Source organism: Chiloscyllium punctatum, chromosome 12 (genome assembly GCF_047496795.1).
Source record: "Chiloscyllium punctatum isolate Juve2018m chromosome 12, sChiPun1.3, whole genome shotgun sequence".
NCBI classification, from domain to species: domain Eukaryota; kingdom Metazoa; phylum Chordata; class Chondrichthyes; order Orectolobiformes; family Hemiscylliidae; genus Chiloscyllium; species Chiloscyllium punctatum.
The window spans coordinates 8,169,539-8,194,711 of NC_092750.1; the positions used below are offsets into that span (position 1 = coordinate 8,169,539).

Here is a 25,173-nt window from a genome sequence, read left to right on the forward strand (position 1 = left end):
TTTTCAAGAAGGAGGTACATTTAGCACCTGTGGCTAAAGGGATCGAGGATCAACAATGATCAAGTTGAATGGTGGACCAGGCTTGAGGGGCCGAATGGACTGCTCCTGCTTTATCCTCTGTGTTTCAGTTCCTCACCAACAGAACAATGACCTGTTCATTCAGAGGAGTTGAAATCTGACTTGCTCACAACTACTGGTTATAACCGTCTTTTAATTGGATGCAATTCTGACCCCCATTATCCTTCACATGACAAAGTATAAAACAAAACCATCTGAAAAAGAAACACAACATTAAACGCACCCTGGTTAAAACTGCATGCATTAAATGGAATGAATTCCTTATTCAGTTGCTTAATAAGTTTTGATTGAAACAAAAGGAAAACTGGTTTTGTTGCGTTTCGCCTTTAGGAGAGATGAGTCACAGTTTAGTCATAACCTCCATGGACCTCTGACAGTAAATTGAATGTAAATTTGAAATGGAAACAGCAGACGTTGGGAAAGAACAGGCAGCATTTAGCTCCTGAAACAAGCTAATGCAGCCCTTCTGGGCCAATTGGTGAGACACTGGTACAAGGATCTGCCCAAGGGCTTCACCGAGGAAGGAATATTGGGAGGCGGGAGAAGGGTGTATTGCATGTGAGGGTGGTGTGGGTTTTGGGGCAAGGGGCATTTCTGGTGGTGGGGGTGGGGGCAGCAGGCTGGTGAGTTGCTGTTGGGCAGAGAGTTTGTGGTTGGGAGAGGAGGATTCCGTGGACTAGGGGGTTCCCAGGAGGTGATGTGTCACTGGGGGAGGGGGTTTCTTGGCGGGATAGGGTTTCATGAGGGTGATGCATTGCTGGGGGAAGGGTGAGGTGACAGGATATATTGCTGGGGGAGAGGTTTCTGTGGGGTTTCTGGGTGGTGGAGGGGGTTTCTGAATGCACTGAATGTGTTTTTGGGGAGGGGGTTGCTGGGTGGAGGATAGGGTTTCTGAGAGGGGGTGAGTTGTGTTGCTGGGGGAGGGGGTTTCTGGCGGAGGGGGTTTCTGTGGAGAAGGAGATTTCTTGGGAGGGCGTGGATACGTTGCTGGGGGAGGGTGTTTCTGGAGGAGGGGGTTTCTGTGGAGAAGGAGGTTTTCTGTGGAGCAGTATGTGTTGCTGGGAAGGGGAAGTTTCTGGGGGGGAGGGGTTTCTGAGCGGACAGGATGTGTTGCTGGGAGGGGAGATTTCTGCGGTGGGGGGGGGTTTCTGGGGGGAGCAGGATGTGTGTTACTGGGAAGGGGGGGTTTCTGAGGAGGAGGGAGGAGAGGGTTGCTGGATGGGGAGGTGGTTCTGCTGGAGCAGGGCATGTTTCTGTGAGAGGGGGCCATGGGAGATAGAGTTGGAGGGTTGGGGGCTAAGTATCTGAGCCGTACACTATCGGAGGAGATAGAACCTGTCTTGGCTGTTTGCCCAAAAGCGACTTGACCGTGAAGGATGTCATCTCAAGTTACAGTTGGCATGTAAAGGCATTCCTGGGCCATGACGTTATGGCTGTTCCATTGCAGGCAGCTGCCTTTGGTCTGTCCCTCAGTGAGGGTGGGGAATGCTAGTCTGGTCTGGGGGTGGGGCTCTCGGTGAAGATGGACTCCCGTGGGTCTCGTCTCCTGGTCACTCATCCTAAACCTCCGAGGGCAGGCCTGAGTAAACCGGGGGGGGGGGGTGTGGTTGGAGGTGGGGGGGGGGGGGGGGGGGGGGGGTTGGGTTGGGGGGGGGGGTGGATGTACAGGATCCTGAAAAGCCAGTGTTTCTCACAGTCAGAGAGCTGAGTCTGAGAGGCCTGAACCCCTATAGAAATCGCAAAAGACATGCGAGATCCATGAACAATTGTGTTGCTATTCAGGCTGATAGGAATTGGGGAATATAACGCCGATTATATTACAACACAGGGACAGCACGGAGGCTCAGTGGGGAGTGCTGCTGTTTCGCAGTACCAGGGTCCTGAGTTCAATTCCAGACTTGAGTGAGTGGAGTTTGCACATTCTCCTTGTGTCTGCGTGGGTTTCCTCCCACAGTCCAAAGATGTGCAGGTCAGGTGAATTGGCCATGGGAAATTACCCCATTATGTGCAGGCTAGGTGGGTTAGCCACGGGGAATGTGGGGTGGGTCTGGCTGGGATACTCTTCAGAGGTTTGGTTTGGACTTGGGCCGAATGACTTACTTCCACCCTGTAGGGATTCGATGATCGGACTCCGGAAAGCTTCAGGCCGTGCTGTACCCTTGTGTGAGGTTAACCTGTCAGCCTTTTCCACCATTCCCGTGCATGCGCTGCCTGTCACTCTTTTGCACATTGTCAGGAGAGGAACTTCAGTGAGTAATTGAGGCAGTGCTGGGGAATTGAGATACAACATCTAGGCGCCATTTTGGGCGGATGCAAAAGGCCCCATTATCTGGGCAGAGGCTGGGGCAGGGATATTGCACTCATTATCACTCAGGGATATCGCTCCCATTCTGCGTGCAATGTTCGTGTCGCATGACGACAACAACAGATTTTCCAGCCATTGCTGCTTGTGGGATCTTGCTGTGCACATATAGAGACATAGAATATAGGAGCAGGAGTCGGCCATTCAGCCTCTGCACCACCATTCAGTATGATCACAGCTGGCCATTGAGCTCAATACCCTCATGTCACCTTTCCTCCCCCCATATCCCAAGATCCCCTTAGCCACAGCAGCTAAATCTACCCCCTTCTTGATAACGTTTTGGCCTCAACTGCTTTCAGTGGTAGTGAATTCCTCGGACTCATCACTGTCTGGGTGAAAATATTTCTCCTCATCTCAGTTCGAGAAGGTTTACCCCTTCCCCTTAATCTATGACCCCTAGTTCTAGACTTCCCTACGATTAGGTTAATCCTTCTGGTACCACACCTGTCTATTCCTGTTGGAATTTTAGAGGTTTCTGAGATTCCCCCTCATTCTTTGAAACTCCAGTGAATGTAATCCTAACTGATTCAATCCTTCCTGATACATCATAGAACATAGAACATAGAAAAATACAGCGCAGTACAGGCCCTTTGGCCCTCGATGTTGCGCCGATCCAAGCCCACCTAACCTACACTAGCCCACTATCCTCCATATGCCTATCCAATGCCCGTTTAAATGCCCATAAAGAGGGAGAGTCCACCACTGCTACTGGCAGGGCATTCCATGAACTCACGACTCACTGAATAAAGAATCTACCCCTAACATCTGTCCTAAAGCTACCACCCCTCCACCCCTTAATTTAAAGCGATGCCCCCTCAGTCCTGCCATCCCAGGAATCAGCCGGGTAAACCTTCACTACACTCTCTCCATCGCTAGATCATCCTTCCTCAGAGACCAGAACTGGATGTGATTGGTCTCACCAGGACCCTGTATAATTACAACAAGAACACAGCAATGCATGTTGCATTTTCTACATCACAACCCTATGACTACTGTTTGTGAAAGCTCTAAGGGAGTCTTCAGGTGGTGAAAGGCACTATATAAATGCAAGTTCTTTCTTCGATCTGTTTTGACAGGGTGCAAAAAGAATTTACAAGGCTGTTGCCAGGGTTGGAGGGTTTGAGCTACAGGGAGAGGCTGAATAGGCTGGGACTGTTTTCCCTGGAGTGTTGGAGGCTGAGGGGGTGACCATATAGAGGTTTATAAAATCACGATGATCTTGGATAGGATAAATAGACAACTTTTTTTTCCCCAGGGTAGGGGAGTCCAGAACTAGAAGGTATAGCTTTCAGCTGAGAGGGGAAAGATTTAAAAGAGAACTAAGGGGTAACCTTTTCGCATAGAGGGTGGTGTGTGTATGGAATGAGCTGCCAGAGGATGTGGTGGAGGCTGGTACAATTACAACATTTAAAAGGTATCTGGATGGGTATATGAATAGGAAGGGTTTAGAGGGATAAGGGCCAAATGCTGGCCATTGGGACTAGATTTAGGATATCTGGTTGGCATGGATGAGTTGGACTGAAGGGTCTGTTTCCATGTTCTATGACTCTAAGGGGGAAAAGTAATAAGATCTGCATTTCAGCTTAATCCATTGTTATGGTAACTGTCACAATATGGCTCTTTTTAATTTAAATATTTCTTTCCCTCGGTTCACTGTTCAAAGATGCAAAGAGTTAATTGGGAGATGCCTCAATGCCTGGTCTTCGTAGATAAGTCAATAACTTTGAAGGTTGGCTGTGTACTAACCTGCTGGAGGTGAAGCTGCCAGCCATAGTCAGATCATCAATCTCCCCAGATAAGAATTGAAAATAATACTGCATGTTCTGTCCAAAGAACAGAAAAGGCTGTTGAATTTATTACCATCTGGCTGGTAACAGGGAGAGAATCCCCCCCTCCCCCCGCACCAGCAAACCCCAGCATTCTGGTATTTTGAACATAGATCTTTTCCGTCACGAACCCTCTGCGCTCTGTCTGGAGGTTGGAGTCATGTGATTCCAGCGAGCAGATTTTCTCGCAATTTGATAAATTTAAACAAAGGTCTCCCTTACCCTTCTCTTTTTCACACCCATTCACATGACCATCTTTAATTTCTCCCTCACCCTGTGTCCAACCAAACTTCATCCTATACCTCCTTCCTCCCTCCCCCCGTGTCCCCTTCCTCCCCCGCCCTGTCTCCCCTTCCTCCCCCGCCCTGTCTCCCCTTCCTCCCTCCCCCCGTGTCCCCTTCCTCCCTCCCCCCGTGTCCCCTTCCTCCCTCCCCCCGTGTCCCCTTCCTCCCTCCCCCCGTGTCCCCTTCCTCCCTCCCCCCGTCTCCCCTTCCTCCCTCCCCCCGTCTCCCCTTCCTCCCTCGCCCCGTCTCCCCTTCCTCCCTCGCCCCGTCTCCCCTTCCTCCCTCGCCCCGTCTCCCCTTCCTCCCTTCCTCCCTCGCCCCGTCTCCCCTTCCTCCCTCGCCCCATCTCCCCTTCCTCCCTCGCCCCGTCTCCCCTTCCTCCCTCGCCCCGTGTCCCCTTCCTCCCTTCCTCCCTCGCCCCGTCTCCCCTTCCTCCCTCGCGCCGTGTCCCCTTCCTCCCTTCCTCCCTCGCCCCGTCTCCCCTTCCTCCTTCGCCCCGTGTCCCCTTCCTCCCTTCCTCCCTCGCCCAGTCTCCCCTTCCTCCCTCGTCCTGTGTCCCCTTCCTCCCTTCCTCCCTCGTCCCGTGTCCCCTTCCTCCCTCGTCCCGTGTCCCCTTCCTCCCTCGTCCCGTGTCCCCTTCCTCCCCCGCCCCGTGTCCCCTTCCTCCCCCGCCCCGTGTCCCCTTCCTCCCCCGCCCCGTCTCCCCTTCCTCCCTCGCCCCGTGTCCCCTTCCTCCCTCGCCCCGTCTCCCCTTCCTCCCTCGACCCGTCTCCCCTTCCTCCCTCGCCCCGTGTCCCCTTCCTCCCTTCCTCCCTCGCCCCGTCTCCCCTTCCTCCCTCGCCCCGTCTCCCCTTCCTCCCTCGCCCCGTCTCCCCTTCCTCCCTCCCCCCGTGTTCCCTTCCTCCCTCGCCCCGTGTCCCCTTCCTCCCTTCCTCCCTCGCCCAGTCTCCCCTTCCTCCCTCGTCCTGTGTCCCCTTCCTCCCTTCCTCCCTCGTCCTGTGTCCCCTTCCTCCCTCGTCCCGTGTCCCCTTCCTCCCTCGTCCCGTGTCCCCTTCCTCCCTCGTCCCGTGTCCCCTTCCTCCCTCGTCCCGTGTCCCCTTCCTCCCTCGTCCCGTGTCCCCTTCCTCCCTCGTCCCGTGTCCCCTTCCTCCCCCGCCCCGTGTCCCCTTCCTCCCCCGCCCCGTCTCCCCTTCCTCCCTCGCCCCGTGTCCCCTTCCTCCCTCGCCCCGTCTCCCCTTCCTCCCTCGACCCGTCTCCCCTTCCTCCCTCGCCCCGTGTCCCCTTCCTCCCTTCCTCCCTCGCCCCGTCTCCCCTTCCTCCCTCGCCCCGTCTCCCCTTCCTCCCTCGCCCCGTCTCCCCTTCCTCCCTCCCCCCGTGTTCCCTTCCTCCCTCGCCCCGTGTCCCCTTCCTCCCTCGCCCCGTCTCCCCTTCCTCCCTCGCCCCGTCTCCCCTTCCTCCCTCGCCCCGTCTCCCCTTCCTCCCTCGCCCCGTCTCCCCTTCCTCCCTCCCCCCGTGTCCCCTTCCTCCCTCGCCCCGTGTCCCCTTCCTCCCTCGCCCCGTGTCCCCTTCCTCCCTCGTCCCGTGTCCCTTTCCTCCCTCGTCCCGTGTCCCCTTCCTCCCTCGCACCGTGTCCCCTTTCTCCCTCACCCTGTGTCCTCTTTCTCCCTCACCGTGTCCCCTCACTCTCGCACCCTCTGTTCCCTCTCTCTCTCGCCCTCAATCTCTTTCTCTCACCGTCTACTCCCCTTCTATATTGTCATCAACCTCATTCTCTCTCTCTGCTTCGCAACGCTGCAGCTCCTTATGCTCCCCGTTCTCTCCAATTTCTGCCTTCCCTTGCTCCCAATCCCATTGCACTCATTGCGGGAGGAAAGATAATAAGCAGAAAGTGGCACAAATGTACTCTGTTTTTGTGAATTAAAAGCCATGCAATTTGTGTTGGGGCATTCGGACACTGGAGCAAACTTGCGATGATGTCCCAGAACAGCATATCACTGGGTATATATACTAACAGTGTGGGTGGAGTTGGAGCACTTTGCACCAGACCGCATGGCAGGAGAGAAAATGAGGACTGCAGATGCTGGAGATCAGTCACACTCTTGACACATGGCATTGGAACCCTTTGGAAGGCACACAGAGAGTGCATTGGTCTGAACAGGTTCAGAAGACAGATTCCGCATTCTCTACCTTAATTATGAGATCAGAGCTTGATGTACCAACCACTACCACATCTAACAGTACTTTGCATTATTGTGCAATAAATTATATTACTGTAAAAGTTAAGTCTGAAGACCCTGATATTGTCTTCTCCTCTACCAGGGTATCTCAAACTCAACTTGGCGGAAGTGGGTTCTACAGATGCTGGAGATTAGAGTCAAGACTAGAGTGGTGCTGGAAAAGCACAGCAGGTCAGGCAGCATCCAAAGAGCAGGAAAATCCATGTTTCGGGCAAAAGCCTTTCATCAGGAATGGTGAAAGGCTTTTGCCCAAAACGTTGATTTTCCTTCTCCTCGGATGCTGCCTGACCTGCTGTGCTTTTCAGGCACTACTCTAGTCTTGACTGTTATCTCAAACTCAGACCCAGTGACATCAACTCACATTACAGAGTGAAAATAATGTGGGTTCAGGATGAATATTGACCGGGAGGCTAGGGAGGACCTGTATGCTGTAATTTGACCATGGGATTGTTCACATCCACTCGAAGTAACAGTGGGAGGTTAGAGGAGTTTTCTAAGCCTCCCTGGCACTGTATCATTTCTGAGTCTTTTGCCAACCGGGAAATGGAGAGACTAATGAGTGTGTGTGTGTGTTGTGTGTATGTGTGTGTGTACGTGAATTTGTGTGTGTGTATGCGTATTTGTGTGCATGTATGTGTGTGTGCGTGTGTGTGTGCATGTGCGCGCGCGTGGGTTATGGGGTAAAATAATGAGGGGCATAGCTTCCTTGACCCCTTCTGGGCAATGTAACTGTTTCAGTAGGTGACCAGTCGCTGTATGTGGCTGCGACTTGGGCAGCTGCCAACAACGACTGAGTGTGAAGTATACTGAGCCTGGCTCCTCGGTACAGGGGTATTGTGTGTTGCTTGATTATATTTGAGATTATTGGGGATTAAATTACTGCCAAATGCAACCCAGTATAATAATGTCAGTTCAATTGAAAAATTGAATCTAAGCATTCTGTGGTCGACTGGCAGTCGAGTGAATAAATTCCCAACTCCTTATCCCATTAGTTCTCAAACATGTCACGTTCAACTTAGTTATAAAGACTCAAAAGTTGATTTAATGATGATAAGTGGATTATTTAACTCAATAGGAACTCACTGGAGAATGTAGAAATGGGTGATTTGTTTTCAGTCCCTCTTTAATATTTATTCCTCTTGTTTTAATTTTATGGGCAGTATGTAGACCTCACATAGCCCTGTCCTGATCTCTCTACTCTTGCCTCAGCATGCACTGCATCTGTCATTGAATGTGTTTAGCCAGGGAGGGACTTACAACTATTTCATGCCACTGATGGTCCCTTTGTGCTTGTTTTTTTTTTAACAGATTCTGGTCGATTCTGTCAGCCCAGGCCCCTCAGGTCCAATGCTATATGAAAACGTAACGATTACTGAGGGGAGCCCCATCCTCCGGGATTTGGTGTTCAGCCCTGATTTCCAGTACATCTACGCCATGAGCGACAAACGGGTAAGTGAAACATTTCTCTCCAGAACTGTTTCGAGTGAGTTTCACTCAGGCAGTATCACAGCACCTGCTAATGCTTCATGTCTGACTGTACAGGGACAGGGAGATTGTGGGGCGTGTGTTTGTGTGCCACAGCCATGTACACTTTGCCAGCAAGGCCTTGCTGCATTGTATTCAGAGAGCTCAGAGTTGGGGGTATACACTCATGAACCAATGGTACGGGGGCGGGGGGGGTGGGGGGGGGCGCTCACTGATCAAACAACCAGACTGGCTGGAATCTCAACTGAGGCTGCTGTCCACAGACCTGAAACCCCCTTCTCAGTGGGAGTGGGAATGGGTGGGAATGGGGGATGGATGGAATTGGGAAGGGTGGGAATTGGGAACGGGGGTGGGTCAGATTTGGGAGGGTGAGAGTTGGGATAGTTGGGAGTTCGGATGGGTTGGAGTGGGGAGAGGTGGGAGTGGGGAATGGGTGGGATCTGGGAAGGGTGAGAGTGGGGAGAGGTAGAAGGTGAGAAGGGTGGGAGTGGGGAATGAGTAGGATTTGCAAAGGTTGGGTGCTGGGAGGGGTGAGATTGGGAATGGGTGGGAGTGAGGAGAGGTGGGAATTGGGAGGGGTAGGATTTGGGAATGGGTGGGAGTGGGGAGAAGTGGGAATTGGGAGGGGTAGGACTTGGGAAGAGTGGGAGTGGAGAGAGGTGGGAATTGGGAGGGGTAGGATTCGGGAAGAGTGAGAGTGAGGAGAGGTAGGAATTGGGAGGGGTAGGATTTGGGAAGAGTGGGAGCGGGAATGGATGGGAGTTGGGATGGGTGGGTGTGAGTCTAGGTGGGAGTGGGAAGGGTTTGGATTTGGGAAGGATGGGATTAGAGATGGGTGGGAGTGGGAGTGCACGGTGGGATGGGGGTGTGTACAGTTCCAGTTGACCATGTTTAGGGAGGAGCGGATCCTGATGCTGGATTCCTCGTCTCAAATCCTAACTGAAGACAAAACTCCAAAGAGCTGCCAACATTCCGTTGTTGGAAAAAGTCAGGAATTGAGGCACTCGCTGAAGTATCAATCTCTGAGGCAGCGATTCTCAGTTCAAGAAATTCCTCAGAGATGGGTATGGACTGGACTAGTCCCTTTTTTCTCTTTTGTTCTTGTGTGAGACGTGACCACCACTGACCTGGTTGGCATTTGTTGCCAATCTCGAGCCATAATCCCACATGATCTAACTTCACTAAGTCGTCTGTCATGCAGAACTTTGTCAGAGACTTCATTAAAGTCCACATAAACAATGTTTACAGCTCTGCCCTCAACAAACTTTTTGGTTACTCCCTCAAAAAGACTCAGTCAAGTTTCTGAGACACAATTGCCCTCGTAGAAAACTCTCGTTTTCCTTGAACTGGCTGACCCATTACAGTGAGCAGCTAAGAGTCAACTGCATTGCTGGATTTGGAGTCCCATGTAGGCCAGCAAGATGATGATATTAGCAAGTGGATGGTGTTACACAGCAGTCAACATAGTTGCCATTTGAGTAGCGTCTGTTTTTAATTCCAGACTTTGATTGAGTTCCCATTTCACCATTTCAGATGGTGAGGTTCAAACCTCTGTCCTCAGGGCATTCAACCAATGTTCTGAGTTACGAGTCAAGTGACATTATCACTATACCACCACCTCTCCAGTTATGGGGAGGTCAGTACATAGACTACCGGCTATCTGGGCATGAGTTGCAGCCTGGAATCAAATTGGGATTTGGAATTGGAATTACATCCAGCATAACAGATACCTGGGAATGAATTACATGTTGGAATTTAATCAAATAGTCTCACACTGCTTGTAATAAGACAACAGATATCCCAGACTAGGTTACAGGCTGAAAACTGATAGAGGCAATGTACAGGAAAACTCTGAATAGATTCATGGCATGAAGCTGCAATGAGGAAACTCACTGAGGGTTATTGAGCCAACAGGTCGTGGGAATGAGTTAATGATCTCTAGGTTATTCTAATGAACCAATTCAGTTATGTTATTGTAACACCGTCTAGGGCAGGTAGATACATAGAATATAGGAGCAGAAGTAGGCAGGTAGGACTTGAACCCAGGCTTCCTGGGCCAGAGGTAATGGCACTACCACAAGAGTTTGAAGAAAAGTATTGTAACTTCCATCATCCAGCTGTGAGGTAATAAAGCCTTTGGCATGTCTGGGGATGCATAGACCTGTGGTAATCCAAAAGACTTGCTTATCTCCTTACCCTCCCCGAGTCCTGTTCACCATCCCCCCCCCGATCTTGATGACCTGTATTGGCTCCTACTTGAGCAGTGTTTCAATTTCAATATCTTCTATGACCTTGTCACATATCCCTTTGAGATTGTCACACTTTTCTGATTCTGATATCTTGCATATCCTCAATTTTCATTTTACTGAAGATTCCCATATTCTGGACTTTATTAATAGGGGTGCAGATGAGCAGGTCAAAGGGGTAAGTTGAAATTGTGTAAGACACTAGCTCAGTTTGAACTGAAGTATTGGGTACAGTTCTGGGCACTGCCCTATGGGAAGGGAGTAGATGTGTTGGAGAGAGTGCATAAGAGGTTAATGAAAATGGTTCCGTGGATGAGGAACTTCAGTAATCAGGACAGATTCGCAAAGTTCGGACTGTTTTCTTCGGGGAAGACACATCTGAGAGGAGATGTGTTTGAGGAGTTTGAAATCGTGAGCCTCCGAATAGAGTGGTCAGGGAGAAACGTCACCATAAGGAGCAAGAGGCAGCTGGTAAAAGGAGGTGACATGAGACTTGTGCACCGAGTGAGTGGCCAGCATGTAGAGTGCAGGGACTGAGGCTGTAGTGGAGGCAGATTCACTCGAGATTATCCAAGTGAAAAGGAACAAGGTGCAGGGTAATGAAGGGAGGAGTCATTGAGTCATAGAGTCATAGAGATGTACAGCATGGAAACAGACCATTTGGTCCAACCTGTCCATGCCGACCAGATATTCCAACCCAATCTAGTCCCACCTGCCAGCGCTCAGCCCATATCCCTCCAAACCCTTCCTATTCATATACCCATCCAAATGCCTTTTAAATGTTGCAATTGTACTAGTCTCCACCCCTTCCTCTGGCAGCTCATTCCATATACGTACCACCCTCTGGGTGAAAAAGTTGCCCCTTAGGTCAGTGAGATATTCATTCTGAGTAGCCTCCTAGTCCTCCTCTGGAATTTCTCCACATAATTGGCACTTCTTGGACATAAAATTCAGGAATTCCCTTAAACCTCACCGCACCTGTTCACAATTACCCCCTCATCCTTTTAGAATGTTATTTAACACTCAATATCTTGACCTAACCTTTGGTGAATTGATCTCAGTATTTCCCCACGCAGCCCAATAACGGTCCTGTTAAAGGCTCCATATACATTTATGTTATTTATTGAAGTTTAGTTTGGTTGCTGTGAGGTAGCACCGTCACTGCCCATTATATAATACTCGTCACAGGAAAACAAACTTGTGCTGGAATATACTGCTTCTGAAATCACTCCACTGCTTTAAGGATTGAGGTCTGCTTCAGAGCACTACAGTGAGTTAACAGCAGCGTTTTGTTAGCATATTAAACTGTCTGGCTGCTGATTTTATATCAAAATAAAATATTTGATTAGTGCCCAAGATATTTTGCTGCTACTTTTTAAATGTCTTTTACAAGTTCCATAAATCTTCCTCCCTCTCTCTTTACACACAGGCGGCTGAAGGTTAGGATAGTATTCTTCCCAATCCAAGCACTGTTCGCCACTCTCTGACGCTGAACATCTGTCTGTTGAAGCTGCTACCTGTTTTAAATGGCCCTGATTGAAGTGTTTGATTGATGAAGGTAGCTCCAGCCCCGAGTTAGTCAGCAGGATTGCAAGCTGACTTAGATTCTCACGCACTGCCTTCTGGCTGAGTGTGACGGGCAGCTGAGCTGCCGAGCGAAGTGGGGGTTTTTTGTCTGTGGGAGGGGGGAATGCGGCGAGTGGGGGGAGGGCCGGTTATAATGGAACAGCAAGGCTTGCAGATCCTCCGGGCAAACTGGTTGGTGGCATTGGGTTGCTTCTCGGTGATATTGGTGTAAGTCAGGCTTCATCACTTCGAGCTGGCGGAATCAAGGAGTCACAAATCAACTTCTGGTCTGCTATTAGGATCCCCTCAGCCCCGTCGTGTCCACACCAACCCTTCAAAGAGCATCCCACCCAGACCCAGTCCCCCTACCCTACCTCCGTCACACTGCATTTCCTATGGTTAATCCACCTAGCCTACACTCAACGGGGCAACTTAGCACGGCCAAGCTGCACGTCTTTGGACTGTGGGAGGAAACTGGAGCACCCGGAGGAAACCCACGCAGACACAGGGAGAATGTGCAAACTTGACACAGTCAGTTGCCCAAGGCTGGAATTGAACCCGGGTCCCTGGTGCTGAGAGGCAGCAGTGCTAACCACTGAGCCACCGTACTGCCCTAAATCAGTGGGGACAATGTACCTTACCCAGATAATGTGGCTGTACCGTTGTTTCTACCTTTTGCCTGTGATGGGAACGTGATAACCACCACATTACAGAAACACTATTGTGCAGGTTAAAAGGCTTCTGTGTCTCAGACAATCCAAAACGATCCCATTCGTTTTCACTCATTGAATTCATTCATGTGTCTTTAGACTCTTGTGGTGCAGGGGTGGTGTCCCTCCCACTGAGCCAGGTGAGCCAGTTTCAAGTGGTAGTGTCCCTCCCTCTGAGTCAGATGTCACAGTTTCAAATACAGTGGTAGTGTCCCTCCCACTGAGCCAGATGAGCCAATCTCAGGTGCAGTGGTAGTGTACTTTCCTCTGATCAAGGTGACCCAGTTTAAGTGTAGTGATCGTGACCCTTCCTCTGAGCCAGGTGATCCAGTTTCAAGTGCAGTGGGAGTGTCCCTTCCTCTAATCCAGGTGACCCAGTTTCAAGTGCAGTGGTAGTGTCTCTTCCTCTTATCCAGGTGATCCAGTTTCAAGTGCAGTAGTTGTGTCCATTCCTCTGATCCAGGTGACCCAGTTTCAAGTGCAGTAGTAGTGTCCCTTCCTCTGATCCAGATGATCCAGTTTCAAGTGCAGTGGTGGTGTCCCTTCCTCTTATCCAGGTGATCCAGTTTCAAGTGCAGTGGTAGTGTCCCTACCTCAGAACTAGCTGACCCAGTTTTAAGTTTTGTGGTGGTTTCCCTCCCTCTGAACTAGCTGACCCAGTTTCAAGTGCAGTAGTGGTGTCCCTTCCTCTTATCCAGGTGATCCAGTTTCAAGTGCAGTGGTAGTGTCCCTCCCTCTGAACTAGCTGACCCAGTTTCAAGTGCAGTGGTAGTGTCCCTATCACTGGGCCAGATGACCCAGTTTCAATGCAGTGGTAGTGTGCCTCCCTCGGAGCTAGCTGACCCAGTTTCATATGCAGTGGTAGTGTTCCTCCCTCTGAGCCAGCTGACCCAGTTTCATATGCAGTGGTAGTGCGCCTCCCTCGGAGCTAGCTGAACCAGTTTCGTATGCAGTGGTAGTGTTCCTCCCTCGGAGCTAGCTGAACCAGTTTCAAGTCCCATCTGCTGTGAACAGGTTGATTAGAAAATATCAATAACAACATTTGTTCCTTTGGGCACCGAATCCTTCATGAGCCTCTTTTAAACGTTTAAATCCTGTGTAACACCATACCAAGCAGATCTGCTGTGTATTGGTTTATTTGAAGACACATTTTCAGTATTTGTTTTCTTGACTCTCTCATGGGGATGTGCCTGTCTGTCTGTCGCTGCCCACTCTGATTAAACCTTGAACTTTCGTGGCTTCCCAACTCATTCCAGAGAGCAGTTAAGAGCCAACCACGTTGCTGTGGGTCTGGAGTCACATGCAGGTCAGACCGGGTAAGGGTGGCAGATTTCCCTCCCGAGAGGATCTTTGCAAATGTAAGAGGATTTTTACGCCAATTAATGATTGTTTAATGGTCGCTGTTACTGAGGCTCACTTCCAATTCCAGATTTATTGTCACTAAGTTCAAATATTGCCAGCTGCCCTTGGTGGGATTCACATCCATGATCCCCAAACCATTAGCCTGGTCAAAGTTTAATGAGGAATATAAATCAGGAAACCCCACGTGGATTGATGCAGTGTGATTAACAAGGCTTAATTATTTGTGAAAAATCCACTTTTTAAAAATCAATTAATTCATTTAAAATATTAATCAAATGACCCTGAATTCCTGCCCTTAAATGTATGAAGGAATTTTTAATGAGGTGAAATCAGGGCAGATTTGATTTATTGTGGTCGCATGTGCCTAAGTACAGCAAAAATCTTTGCTTTGCAAGGCAAATCAGGGCAAGCAAGGACATCCAGATCACAGGATGCTGAGACAGATTAGATTCCCTACAGTGTGGAAACAGGCCCTTCAGCCCAACAAGTCCATGCTGACCCTCTGAAGAGCAACCCACCCAGACCCATTCCCCTACATTTACCCCTGACTAATGCACCTGGCCACTCCACCCTAACCTGCACATCTTTGGGCTGTGGGAGGAAACCCACACAGACACGGTGAGAATGTACAAACTCCACACAGCCGGAATCGAACCTGAGACCCTGGTGCTGTGAGGCAGCAGTGCTAACCACTGAGCCACCATACCACCCCAGAGCGAGGCCTACAGGGTCACACTGCACAGGAAGTGCACAAAGCAGGATCAGCATTATTTGAAATTGGAGAGGTCCATTCAACAGTCCAGTAACAATGGGGGAGAAGCTGTTGTTGAACCTGTTGGGGCATGTGTTCACGAAGTGGGATGAGAAAGTGGTGAACTCTAACACACTACCTTATTGTCTTCATGGACAACATTGTGTATTCTGTTTTGCCTGATTCTCTGGTGCAGTGGCAGTGTCCCTCTCTCCAGACCAGGAGATCTGAGTTCAGGTCCTGTCTGGTGCAGAGATCTGTGACCACATCTCTGAGCAGGTTGGTTAGGTTTAGTGGCAGCAATCCTCAAATTAGTTTGCAGGGAACTAGAGAGGAAAAATATTGCTGAAATGGAGAGGCCAGATCTGAAAGGGCAAAGCACAGCCCAATGGGGACACGATATGATACCGGAAAAATAGTGGGATTTGCCAAGACAAAAATGTAACTTAACGGGTGGCATGGTGGCTCAGTGGTTAGCGCTGCTGCTTCACGGTGCCAGGGACCCGGGTTCAATTTCACCCTCGGGCAATTGTCTGTGCAGAGTTTGCACATTCTCCCCGTGTCTGTGTGGGTTTCCTCCTGGTGCTCCGGTTTCCTTCCACAGTCCAAAGATGGGCAGGTTAGGGTGGATTGGCCATGAGAGTGCAGGGTTGCTGAGCTAGGATGGGATGCTCCTCAGAGTGTTGGCCTGGACTTGTTGGGCCGAATGACTCGTTTCCACGCTGTTGGGATTCTATGAACATGAAGGAAAATGAGCTTTCCCAATAACATCGGATGACAAGATGGACTCGCAGTGCTGGATGTTTCCCACGACTGGAGGAAGGGACCAGGTCTGTCATGTAGTACTGAGCATTCCCTGTTTAAGGGGATTCTTGGGAAGGGATGAATGAAATGATGGAGGAGCAGGATTCTTGCGGGATTGTCAGGCGAGCAGATCGTCACTCTTCCAGCTTTTCAGTTGTCTTATGGTAACATTGGTATTGAGTCTGGTGGTACAGTGGTTAGCAATGCTGCCTCACAGACCCAGGTTCAATTCCTACCTTGGGTGATTGTCTGCGTGGAATTTGCACATTCTCCTTATTGTCTGCGTGAGTTTCCTCTGGGTGCTCTGGTTTCCTCCCACGATCCAGGGATGTGCAGGCTTGGGTGAATTGGCCATGCTAAATTCTCCATAGCGTTCAGGAATGTGTAGGGTTAGGTGCATTAGTCAGGGGGAAATGTAGAGTAATAGGGTAGGGGAATGGTTCTGGGTGGGATATGTTTTGGAGGGCCAGTGTGGACTTGTTGGGCTGAAGGGTCTGTTTCCACACTGTAGGGATTCTATGATAAGACTGTGAGAGGGTCTTCTCAATGGTGCAGTCAACTGTGACAGCATCACAACCTCACTTGTTCCTGTTCGTGCCTTCCAATGGAGGTCACCGGGTAGCGAATGGGAGGAGCAGGACCCCCACTGATCCCTCATTCCATAAACTGAGGGCATCACATCTTTGGGGCAAGAGGTAAGGATGACAGTGTGAGTGATGTTTTTCACCCTGATCCCTTCACCTTGAAGGGCAACACAGGGAGAGTGAAAGCTGCAGACATGCCGATTGGCTCTGGAAGGGGATCAGAAAGGAGCGGAATTTCTCTCCCGCAGTCCTGGCTGGTTTCTGCGTGGCGCCTGCCAACTTTCTGCTTGCCATGGTGATGCGTGTGGCAGTGGTTGGAATGGGGGCGCAGAGACATGGCAACAGCTCAGGGTTCGGTGCCAGTTCTGTGCTGCCAGCCTATGGCTTGGCATAAGTCACCGCCAACAAACCCTCCTTGTGCCAATAATTTCCCTCAGCCATAAGCTAATCGGCCGTGCAAAGGCAAGGCAGGGTCGCAGAGGTTACTTGTTGAAGTTGTTCAGTCATTTGCAAGGGATGAGCAATAATAAAACAGCGGGATCCGCCAGCAACACTCGCTGTTACAAGGGCCTGTTTCTGAAAGGAAATTTCATGCCCCTCAGAGTAAGCGATGGTAATTCTGAAAGAGTCTATTGCCGAGTCAATGAATAATTTCCAGATGAGGATCGCCGCGTTAGATAGAGAGTCAGACACCTAGTGCAGTGCCTGGACTGCACACTGTTAGGGGCATGAGGGAGAAGCTGTGATTTGTTACCCATTAAAGGAGAGCAGGTTCAAAGATTTGATGAACAATCATCCACAAAGTCAAGCAGGAGAGGATGCTCCCTGTAGCTGCGAGGTCAGCGTCTCGAAGAGGCACGTTAAGGGAGGACACAAGGACTCATTTTGTGGTCGCAATGAGTTTGTTTTGTGATTTCTGAGAAGTGACGACAGAGACAGGTTCAACAGGAACTTTCAAAACATTGACCAGAGCTGCCCAGAAGGAGCACCAAGGGTGGGTTGATTGGAATTGGCAGGAGCTGATTGCCTCCTCCTATGCTGTATCCCACCCAGACCCACCTCCCCGCTCCAACCCTATAACCCTGCATTTCCCAGGGCCAAACCACCCTAACCGGCACATCTTTGTGGGAGGAAACCAGAGCACCCAGAGGAAACCCACACAGACACGGGGAGAACGTGCAAACTCCACAGAGACAGTCGCCCGAGGGGAAATAGTGTTCCCAGAAAAGGAAGGAGATAATTGTGGAAGTGATTGGGGAGCTAGTGAATAAAATTATGATGCAGCTTGGTCCTGGATTAAGACTACATGGACTGATGATAGTTTAGGCTATAAAACCATCAGATCGAGGAGGAGAATTAGGCCATTCGGCCCATCGAGTCCGCTCCGCCATTTGATCATGGCTGATCTGTTTCTTCACCCCATTCTCCTGCCTTCTCCCTGTAACCCTTGAACCCCCTTCCCAATCAAGAACCTATCTATCACTGTCTTAAATGCGCTCAATAACCAGACCTCCAACAGCCCTCTGTGGCAATGAGTTCCACAGAGTCAGCACCCTCTGGCTGAAGAAATTCCTCCACATCTCAGGATCGGGCCGAGGTTAGTTATTGAATTGATCTATGCATTAATAGGCATTTACTGCAGAAGATAGTTTGCTATATTAACTGCGATACTGTTCAATGCAGTCATTGTGACTTTATCTGCCATTCCAGCTATCATGTGAAGACCCGATTGGGAATTTGGCAGTCGAGTAGTGGGGTTGGGGGGGGGGGGGCGGGGGGAAGTGGTTGAATGGGAGAGGGTACTGTAGCATCCACATCCAGTAGCCCTACTCAGTGCAGTACCTTGGGAGCTGGTCTGCCCTGTGACAGGGTGTCCCAACCTTGACCATGTGAGACCTTGTTATGGCGATGCCAGTCTTTGTGCTGACGGTGTTGTGTTTCTTGCTCGGACAGGTGAGCAGGGTGCCGGTGGAGAGCTGTGAGCAGTACGAGAGCTGTGAGCTGTGCCTGGGCTCCCACGATCCACACTGCGGCTGGTGTGTCCTGCACAATGTGTAAGTAGATCGCTTCTCGTCAATCCCTGCAACTAACACCGTCTCGGGTTTGGAAGCTGTCTAGGAGTGAGAGACAGTGAATGGTCAGTTCCCACAGTTTTATTTTTCTGTTATTCAATGGCCCATCGAGCCCACTGCCCTATTCAATAACTTGGAGACAGTAAGGACTGCAGATGCTGGACGCCAGACTCAACAGATATCAAGCTGCAAAAGCATGGCCAGGTCAGGCAGCATCCGAGGGACAGGCCAAATCCCCTGATAGATGGATGCAGGTAGGGGGTTACTGTGATTGGTCAGTGGGAAGGGTGGAGTGGAGATGTGAGTTGGAAGATGGACAGGTTAGGACTGGTCTGGGAGGTGAGGTGATGGGGGAGGACAGTCACATGGTCTACTGTATTGGTAGAAGTGGTGGTCACATGGTTTGTAGGAGTGGTTAGAGTAGCCGTGTGCCGACCTGACCCCTGAGGATGTCGAAGGTGATGTTAGGATTCTGACTGGTAGAGGAAGTTTGTGTCCAGAAGTATGTTTGGGAGAGTCTGATCTGAAGGTAGTGTCCAATTCCCATTCCCACGCATCCCTGGTAATTCTTCAATGCATCGCTTTTTAAAAAAAAATCACTCACAGGATAAGGGCATTGCTGGCTAGTCCGTCACTTACTGCCCATCCCTAATTGCCCAGGGGACAGTTAAGAGTCAACCACATTATTAGAGTCACATGTAGGCCAGACCAGGTAAGGGTGGCAGTTCCTTCCCTAAAGGACATTAGTGAGCCAGATGGGTTTTCTTCCTGACAGTCCACAATGGATTCATGGTCATCATTCATCTCTTCATTCCAGATACTTTCTTTTTCTCTATTGAATTAAAATTCTATCATGGTGGGATTTGAACCCAGGCCATCAGCTGGGTTTCTGGATTAATAGTCAGGTGATAATGTCACTAGGGCATGATTTCCCCATCTCTGCCTTGCCAATTTGCCAAAAGTGGCTCTTATTTCTAGATGCTCCCATAAATTTCTCCCCACATTCACCTTCTGGGATCTGATATATTTCAACGATCTAACCTTTTCCTGTTGTAAGCTCCAGTGGATACAAGCCTAGTTTGTCCAACCTGTCCACATGCAATAACTCATCCATTCCACGTATTATCCAACAAACCTTCTCTGGACTACATCTGAACCTTCCTAACATAAGGAGACCAATACTGTACTCAGTATTCCAGCAGTGGTCTCACCAAAACCCTCCACAACCTCCCTGCTTTCCCTACAATAAGCAAGAATATTTTATTAGCTTTCTTTAGTACTTGCTGTACCTGCACACTAATCTTTTGTGATCCATGTACTAGAACACCCAGATCCCTCTGCATCTCAGAGCAACCCCTTGCCATTTAGATAATATGCTTCTTTATTATTTTTCCTGCTGAAAGGGACAGAATGTTAGTTTGCGGGTGAGTGAGGGAGTGTGTGGGATCTTCCTGCACACAGGAGATTCACCCAGCTCCTCTGTCCTATGTTGACGTGACTTATGCAAGCTGGATTATCGCCCATTTGCCACTCTCTACAGGGCAACCACTGACACTTATTGCGATCGATGGGTGTACAAAATGTTTGAAAATGGAAATGACATTAATCTTCTCATTTTTTTTGTCTTTCTTTGCTGACCAAATAAAAATGCAAAGTGTTAATGGACACTTTTCTCTTGTTACAGAAGAGCTTAATCAGTGGCATTGCAGATGCATTTTACCAATTTGAAATATATTGCTCTGATATGCACAGTCTGCAACTTTCTGCATTTTATATTAAATTGTGCCAGAAATGGAAATCAAGTTTAATTAAGTGTGGATTTTTTTTCTCACCTTGAATGGTAACTTTTCTCCGCTCCCCTTTGCCCCTGACCATCTTATCTCCTCTGTGTGGAGATTGTAACCAGGTCAGTCAACTGGACCTCATAGAATATGAGTTCCTTGAATGGGGCTGTTGATCTGGTCCAGTCAGGGAGCCCTGGCTGACATAAAAGGGAGAATGTCAGGGATTTTGAGGCCCCAGAATGTATGACTCGGTGAGAGGCAGTGCTGTTGTCAAAGGCTACGCACTTGGAAATAAAGGGAGACTGACGATGGGATACTGGTCCCTGAAGAGCTATTTGATTATAGATACCAACTGCTTTCTGGGACCTCCCGCAAAACTGTCCTGTCACTAGAGTATTGAAGCCCAGCTGTATCTCAGTATGTGATGCTCACCTCAGTCGATTCGAGTTGTCGGTTGTCAAATTATTGGTTGAAGTCTCACTTCCAAGACTCACTTTTGCCTAGGCAATTTAGCATGGCGAATCCACCCTAACCTGCACATCCCTGGACACTATGGGGCAATTTAGCATGGCCAATCCACCCTAACCTGCACATCCCTGGACACTATGGGGCAATTTAGCATGGCCAATCCACCCTAACCTGCACATCCCTGGACACTATGGGGCAATTTAGCATGGCCAATCCATCCTAACCTGCACATCCCTGGATGCTATGGAGCAATTTGGCATGGCCAATTCACCCTAATCTGCATATCCCTGGATGCTATGGGGAAATTTAGCCTGGCTAATCCAGCCTAACCTGCACATCCCTGGAAACTATGGGGCAATTTAGCATGGCCAATCCACCCTAACCTGCCCATCCCGGGACGCTATGGGGCAATTTAGCATGGCCAATCCATCCTAACCTGCACATCCCTGGACGCCAAGGGGCAATTTAGCACAGCCAATTCACCCTAACCTGCACATCCCTGGATGCTATGGAGCAATTTAGCATGGCCAATCCACCCTAACCTGCACATCCCTGGAAACTATGGGGCAATTTAGCACGGCCAATTCACCCTAACCTGCACATCCCTAGATGCTATGGGGCAATTTAACATGGCCAATCCACCCTAACCTGCACATCTCAGAACACTATGAGCAATTTAGCATGGCCAATCCTTCCTAACCTACACATCCCTGGATGCTATGGGGCAATTTAGCATGGCCATTCCACCCTAATCTGCACATCCCTGGATGCTATGGGGCAATTTAACATGGCCAATCCATCCTAAACTGCACATCTTTGGAGTGTGGGAGGAAACCGGAGCACCTGGAGGAAACCCCACACAGATATGGGAATAATGTGCAAATTCCACTCAGTCACATGACTGAGGGTGGGATTGAATCAGGACCCCTGGTGCTGTGAGACAGCAGTGCCCATCACTGAGGCACCATGCCATCCCGAGAGTGGAACTTTGGAACTTCGGTCAAGAGCTGAGCTGACTAGGCCGACAGACTCCAGCCCTGGTGTTTCCCAGTCTCAGCCTCTTGTAACTGTGTTCACCAGACAGCATTTCCTGAGAGGAGTCAACAGAGGAGGATTCCCATGAGGGAACACAGTGACCCTTGACGTGTGGTCCTCAGCTGGGCTTGGGAACAGAGCTGGTCATGTTGTCCTTCCCTGAGAGTGAAGCCTGCAAACTGTGGGGTGCCTGTATTTACCTTAGACCCCCCTGACTCTAACTGGATGTGTTCTCATGGTGGAACAAAGGGTTTTGGGGCCAGGCATTTGTTGTTGGTGCCAAGTGCTGAGTCCTTGATCGTTAGCTGCTCTATGCTATTTCAGCTCCAAAGCTTTCTACAGTCTGACACAGCACTGAGCAGCTAGCACTGCATGTTTAACAGCATAACAGGACACTGAAGGTGAAATGCAACACTTGGCAAGTGCCTGCATTCTAACCAAATCTATTAGCTTCAGCATCAACCCCAGGTCTTGGGAAAAGATCTTCGATGTTAGACTTGTGGGTTCTGAGGACTCAGCTTAAAAACAAACCTCAGTGATATTTGGGCAGCGGTTAGGGCGAGGAGATTTGTTAAACACTCAACAGAAGAGAGAAGCTTAACCTGAGAGTGCACTGTTAATTATAGTAAACTGAACAGGGCCTGGATTCAGCCCGGTAGCACTTAGCACAGGCGGCAGGAGGCAATGATGTGATGACCCACTGGAGTGAATTGTCAGAGAGGGCCATCAAACCCAGGGACCAGATTCATTTGGTAAACAGTTCCTAAAAAAAGGACAAGGGTGGATTCTATTCCCTTTCCCCAGTTGGAAGATTAGGGAACTCAGGAAGAGCAATCCCCAGATAACGTTTTCCATAGGAAAGGAATCAAGCTCTGAGCACAATCATGTTCATTGTAGATTGGTTTCAAACTCACTTTCATGAGTAACTAAGTGGAGCAAAGTATATCCTGAGTTATTGCCAAACTCTTCCCTCTTTCAGAAGTCATTGTCAAGTAGTATTTCCTCTACCCTCTCTCTCTTGCTGTCTCTCTCTGTTTCTCTCCCTTTCCCCCACCCCTCACCCTCTCTCTCTTCTACCTCTCTTCCTTGCCCCCCTTCTCTATCTCCTGCTAGTTGCTCTCTCTCTCGTGCCGTCCATCTCTCTCCTTCCCAACTACCTCTTCTCTCCTTCCTGCCCTTCTCTCTCTTCCTTCTACCCTCCCTCCGTCTTTCTCTCCTTTCTTTCTCTCTCTCTCCTTCCACCCTCTTCCTCTCATTCCTGCTTCTCACTCTCTCTCCTTCCTGCCTCTCTCTCTCTCTCTCTCTCTCTATATATATATTATATCTCTCCACCTTTCCCTCCCTCCTGCCCCACAATCCTTCCCCCTCCCACTCCCTCCTGCTCAGCCCCATTCCCTCTCACTGTTGGGAAGCAGTGTCCTATCTGTTGTGAGACCAATCGCGGTATTTAAAACAAGATAAAATCCTCATGGAAAAGAAGAGCTTTAAGTGATGGGGCAACATGAGGTGTTAAGTACATGAAAAAATGGAGAAATGGGCGAGTAACGACAGTGGGCTGAATAGCCTCCTCCCATTCTGGTCTTCAATGATGATAATGAATGTGCGGAACTGAATAAGAGAATCCCCTTTTAAGTATTATCTTGAGATTCATTTCTGCGATGATGGTTAAGAAAATCCTTCTGTTAATACTCTTGCAATAATCTACTTCAGAATTATCTGTGCTTACACAAAGGGGCTATAGGGTAAGGCAGACTGGGATGGTGGTGAAGGTGCAGTTTGATCCTTATATTAAACTGTGATCATTTAAATTGGGACATCAATTATTCAAGTGCCATCATTTTCTCTGTTTTCACAAGATGATATTGCTTCCGTCCACAGCTGTACAGAGCCCGATGTGGCTTAACATCAAGTGACTTGGGTTTAAAGAGGATTGTGTCTTGTTAGACAGCAGCTGAATATAAATTATTCAGTGCTGCATGAATAGAAACACTAACGCAATTTAGATTTACGTTTGGAAAATTGAATTTTCAGTGCAGGAGATCACAAGGAATTAATACACATTGGTTAGGGGGGAAAGAGTGGATTGCACTCGCCAGTGAGACTATCGTCAGAGCCGGGAATCTCAGGAGGATATTTCCTCTGAGGCCATTGTCACTGATTTGGTCCAAGTGCTGGAGATGGGTCAAAGGGCGTTTGTGTGTCAGGTCTCCTTGATCCTGAGGTTTGGTAGGGGCAGGGGTTTAATGGGAACTTTACTGTTTATCTGTGACCTCCCAACTGGAGTAGGCCATTCAGCCCACTCTGTCATTTACTACAAGCATGGCTCATCAAACCTGTCAATTCCTTCTACATTGCTGTGGGACTGGAGTCATGTCGGCCAGACCGGGTAAGGATGGCAGATATTGTGTTGGTTGGTTAGCTCTAATTGTTAGAGCCTAATACTAGTAATGCCAAGGTCATGGGTTCAATATCCACATTGACAGCACCAGGGACCTGGGTTTGAATCCAGCCTTGGGCGACTGTATAGACTTTGCACTTTATCCACGTGTCAGTGTGGGTTTCCTCCCACAGTGCATCGACATGCAGGTTGGGTGGATTGGCCATGCTAAATTGTCCACAGTATTCAGGGATGTGTAGATCAGGTGCATTAGTCAGGGGTAAATGTAGAGTAATAGGGAAGGGGAATGAGTTTGGGTGGACTTTGGAGGGTCAGTGTTGGGCCTAATGGCCTGTTTCCACACAGTAGGGAATCTATGATTTCCTTCCCTAAAGGGCATTTAGTGAAGCAAATTTCAGTCTTTATTTTGCAATGGTGGGATTTGAGCCTCAGAGTATACAGACTGACTATTCTTTACCAGTGCAGTGACATTATCACTACACCATCTCCTCCCCCTAAGACAGAGTATTTGATCATCAAATCTATCAACCTCTACTTCAGACATACGCCAGCAGTGAGATTCCACAGCCCTGTGGTATAAGCCTTGATGTTGGACTGGGTGTGTGGACAAGGTCATAAGTCACATGACACAGGCTAAAGTCCAACAGGTTTATTTGAAATCACAAGCTTTTGGAGCATTACTCCTTTGACAGGTGAAGTCACAGGTGTCATGTGACTTCTGACCCTGTGGGATTCTATAAGTTTCCTCTGAGTAAAACCAATTTACCCCTATCTCAGTCCTAAGTGGCAACCATCTTAATTTTAACAAAACAGAAATTATTGGGAAAGCTCAGCAGGTATGGTAGTATCTGTGGAGAGAAAGCAGAGATAACATTTCGGGTCCAGGGACCCTTCTTCAGAACTCTCATATTTTAAAATTGTGTCCCCCCCACCTTCCCCTGCTTTAGACTCCCCATCAGGGGAACCATCTTACCTGGACCTACCCTGTCTGTCCCTTTTAGAAATTGTAGGTTTCAGTAAGATAGCCCCTCATTCTTCAAAACTCTAACAAATACCAGCCCTGTTTACCCAATCGCTCTCTGTAGGACCATCCTGTCTTTCTGCTGAGAAAGATGTTCCAG

At 49.3% G+C, this 25,173-nt stretch overlaps 1 protein-coding gene across 3 annotated transcripts in view; it reads left to right on the top strand.

The window, feature by feature from the left end:
* LOC140483586 (plexin-A1-like) overlaps positions 1–25,173 on the top strand; it is a 555,554-nt gene that overhangs the window by 222,213 nt on the left and 308,168 nt on the right. For all 3 annotated transcript variants that reach the window (XM_072581816.1, XM_072581813.1, XM_072581815.1), the window contains exons 4-5: positions 8,096–8,236; positions 18,249–18,349. In XM_072581816.1, coding sequence (XP_072437917.1) covers positions 8,096–8,236; positions 18,249–18,349 — 242 coding nt within the window. The remainder of the gene's footprint in view (positions 1–8,095; positions 8,237–18,248; positions 18,350–25,173) is intronic.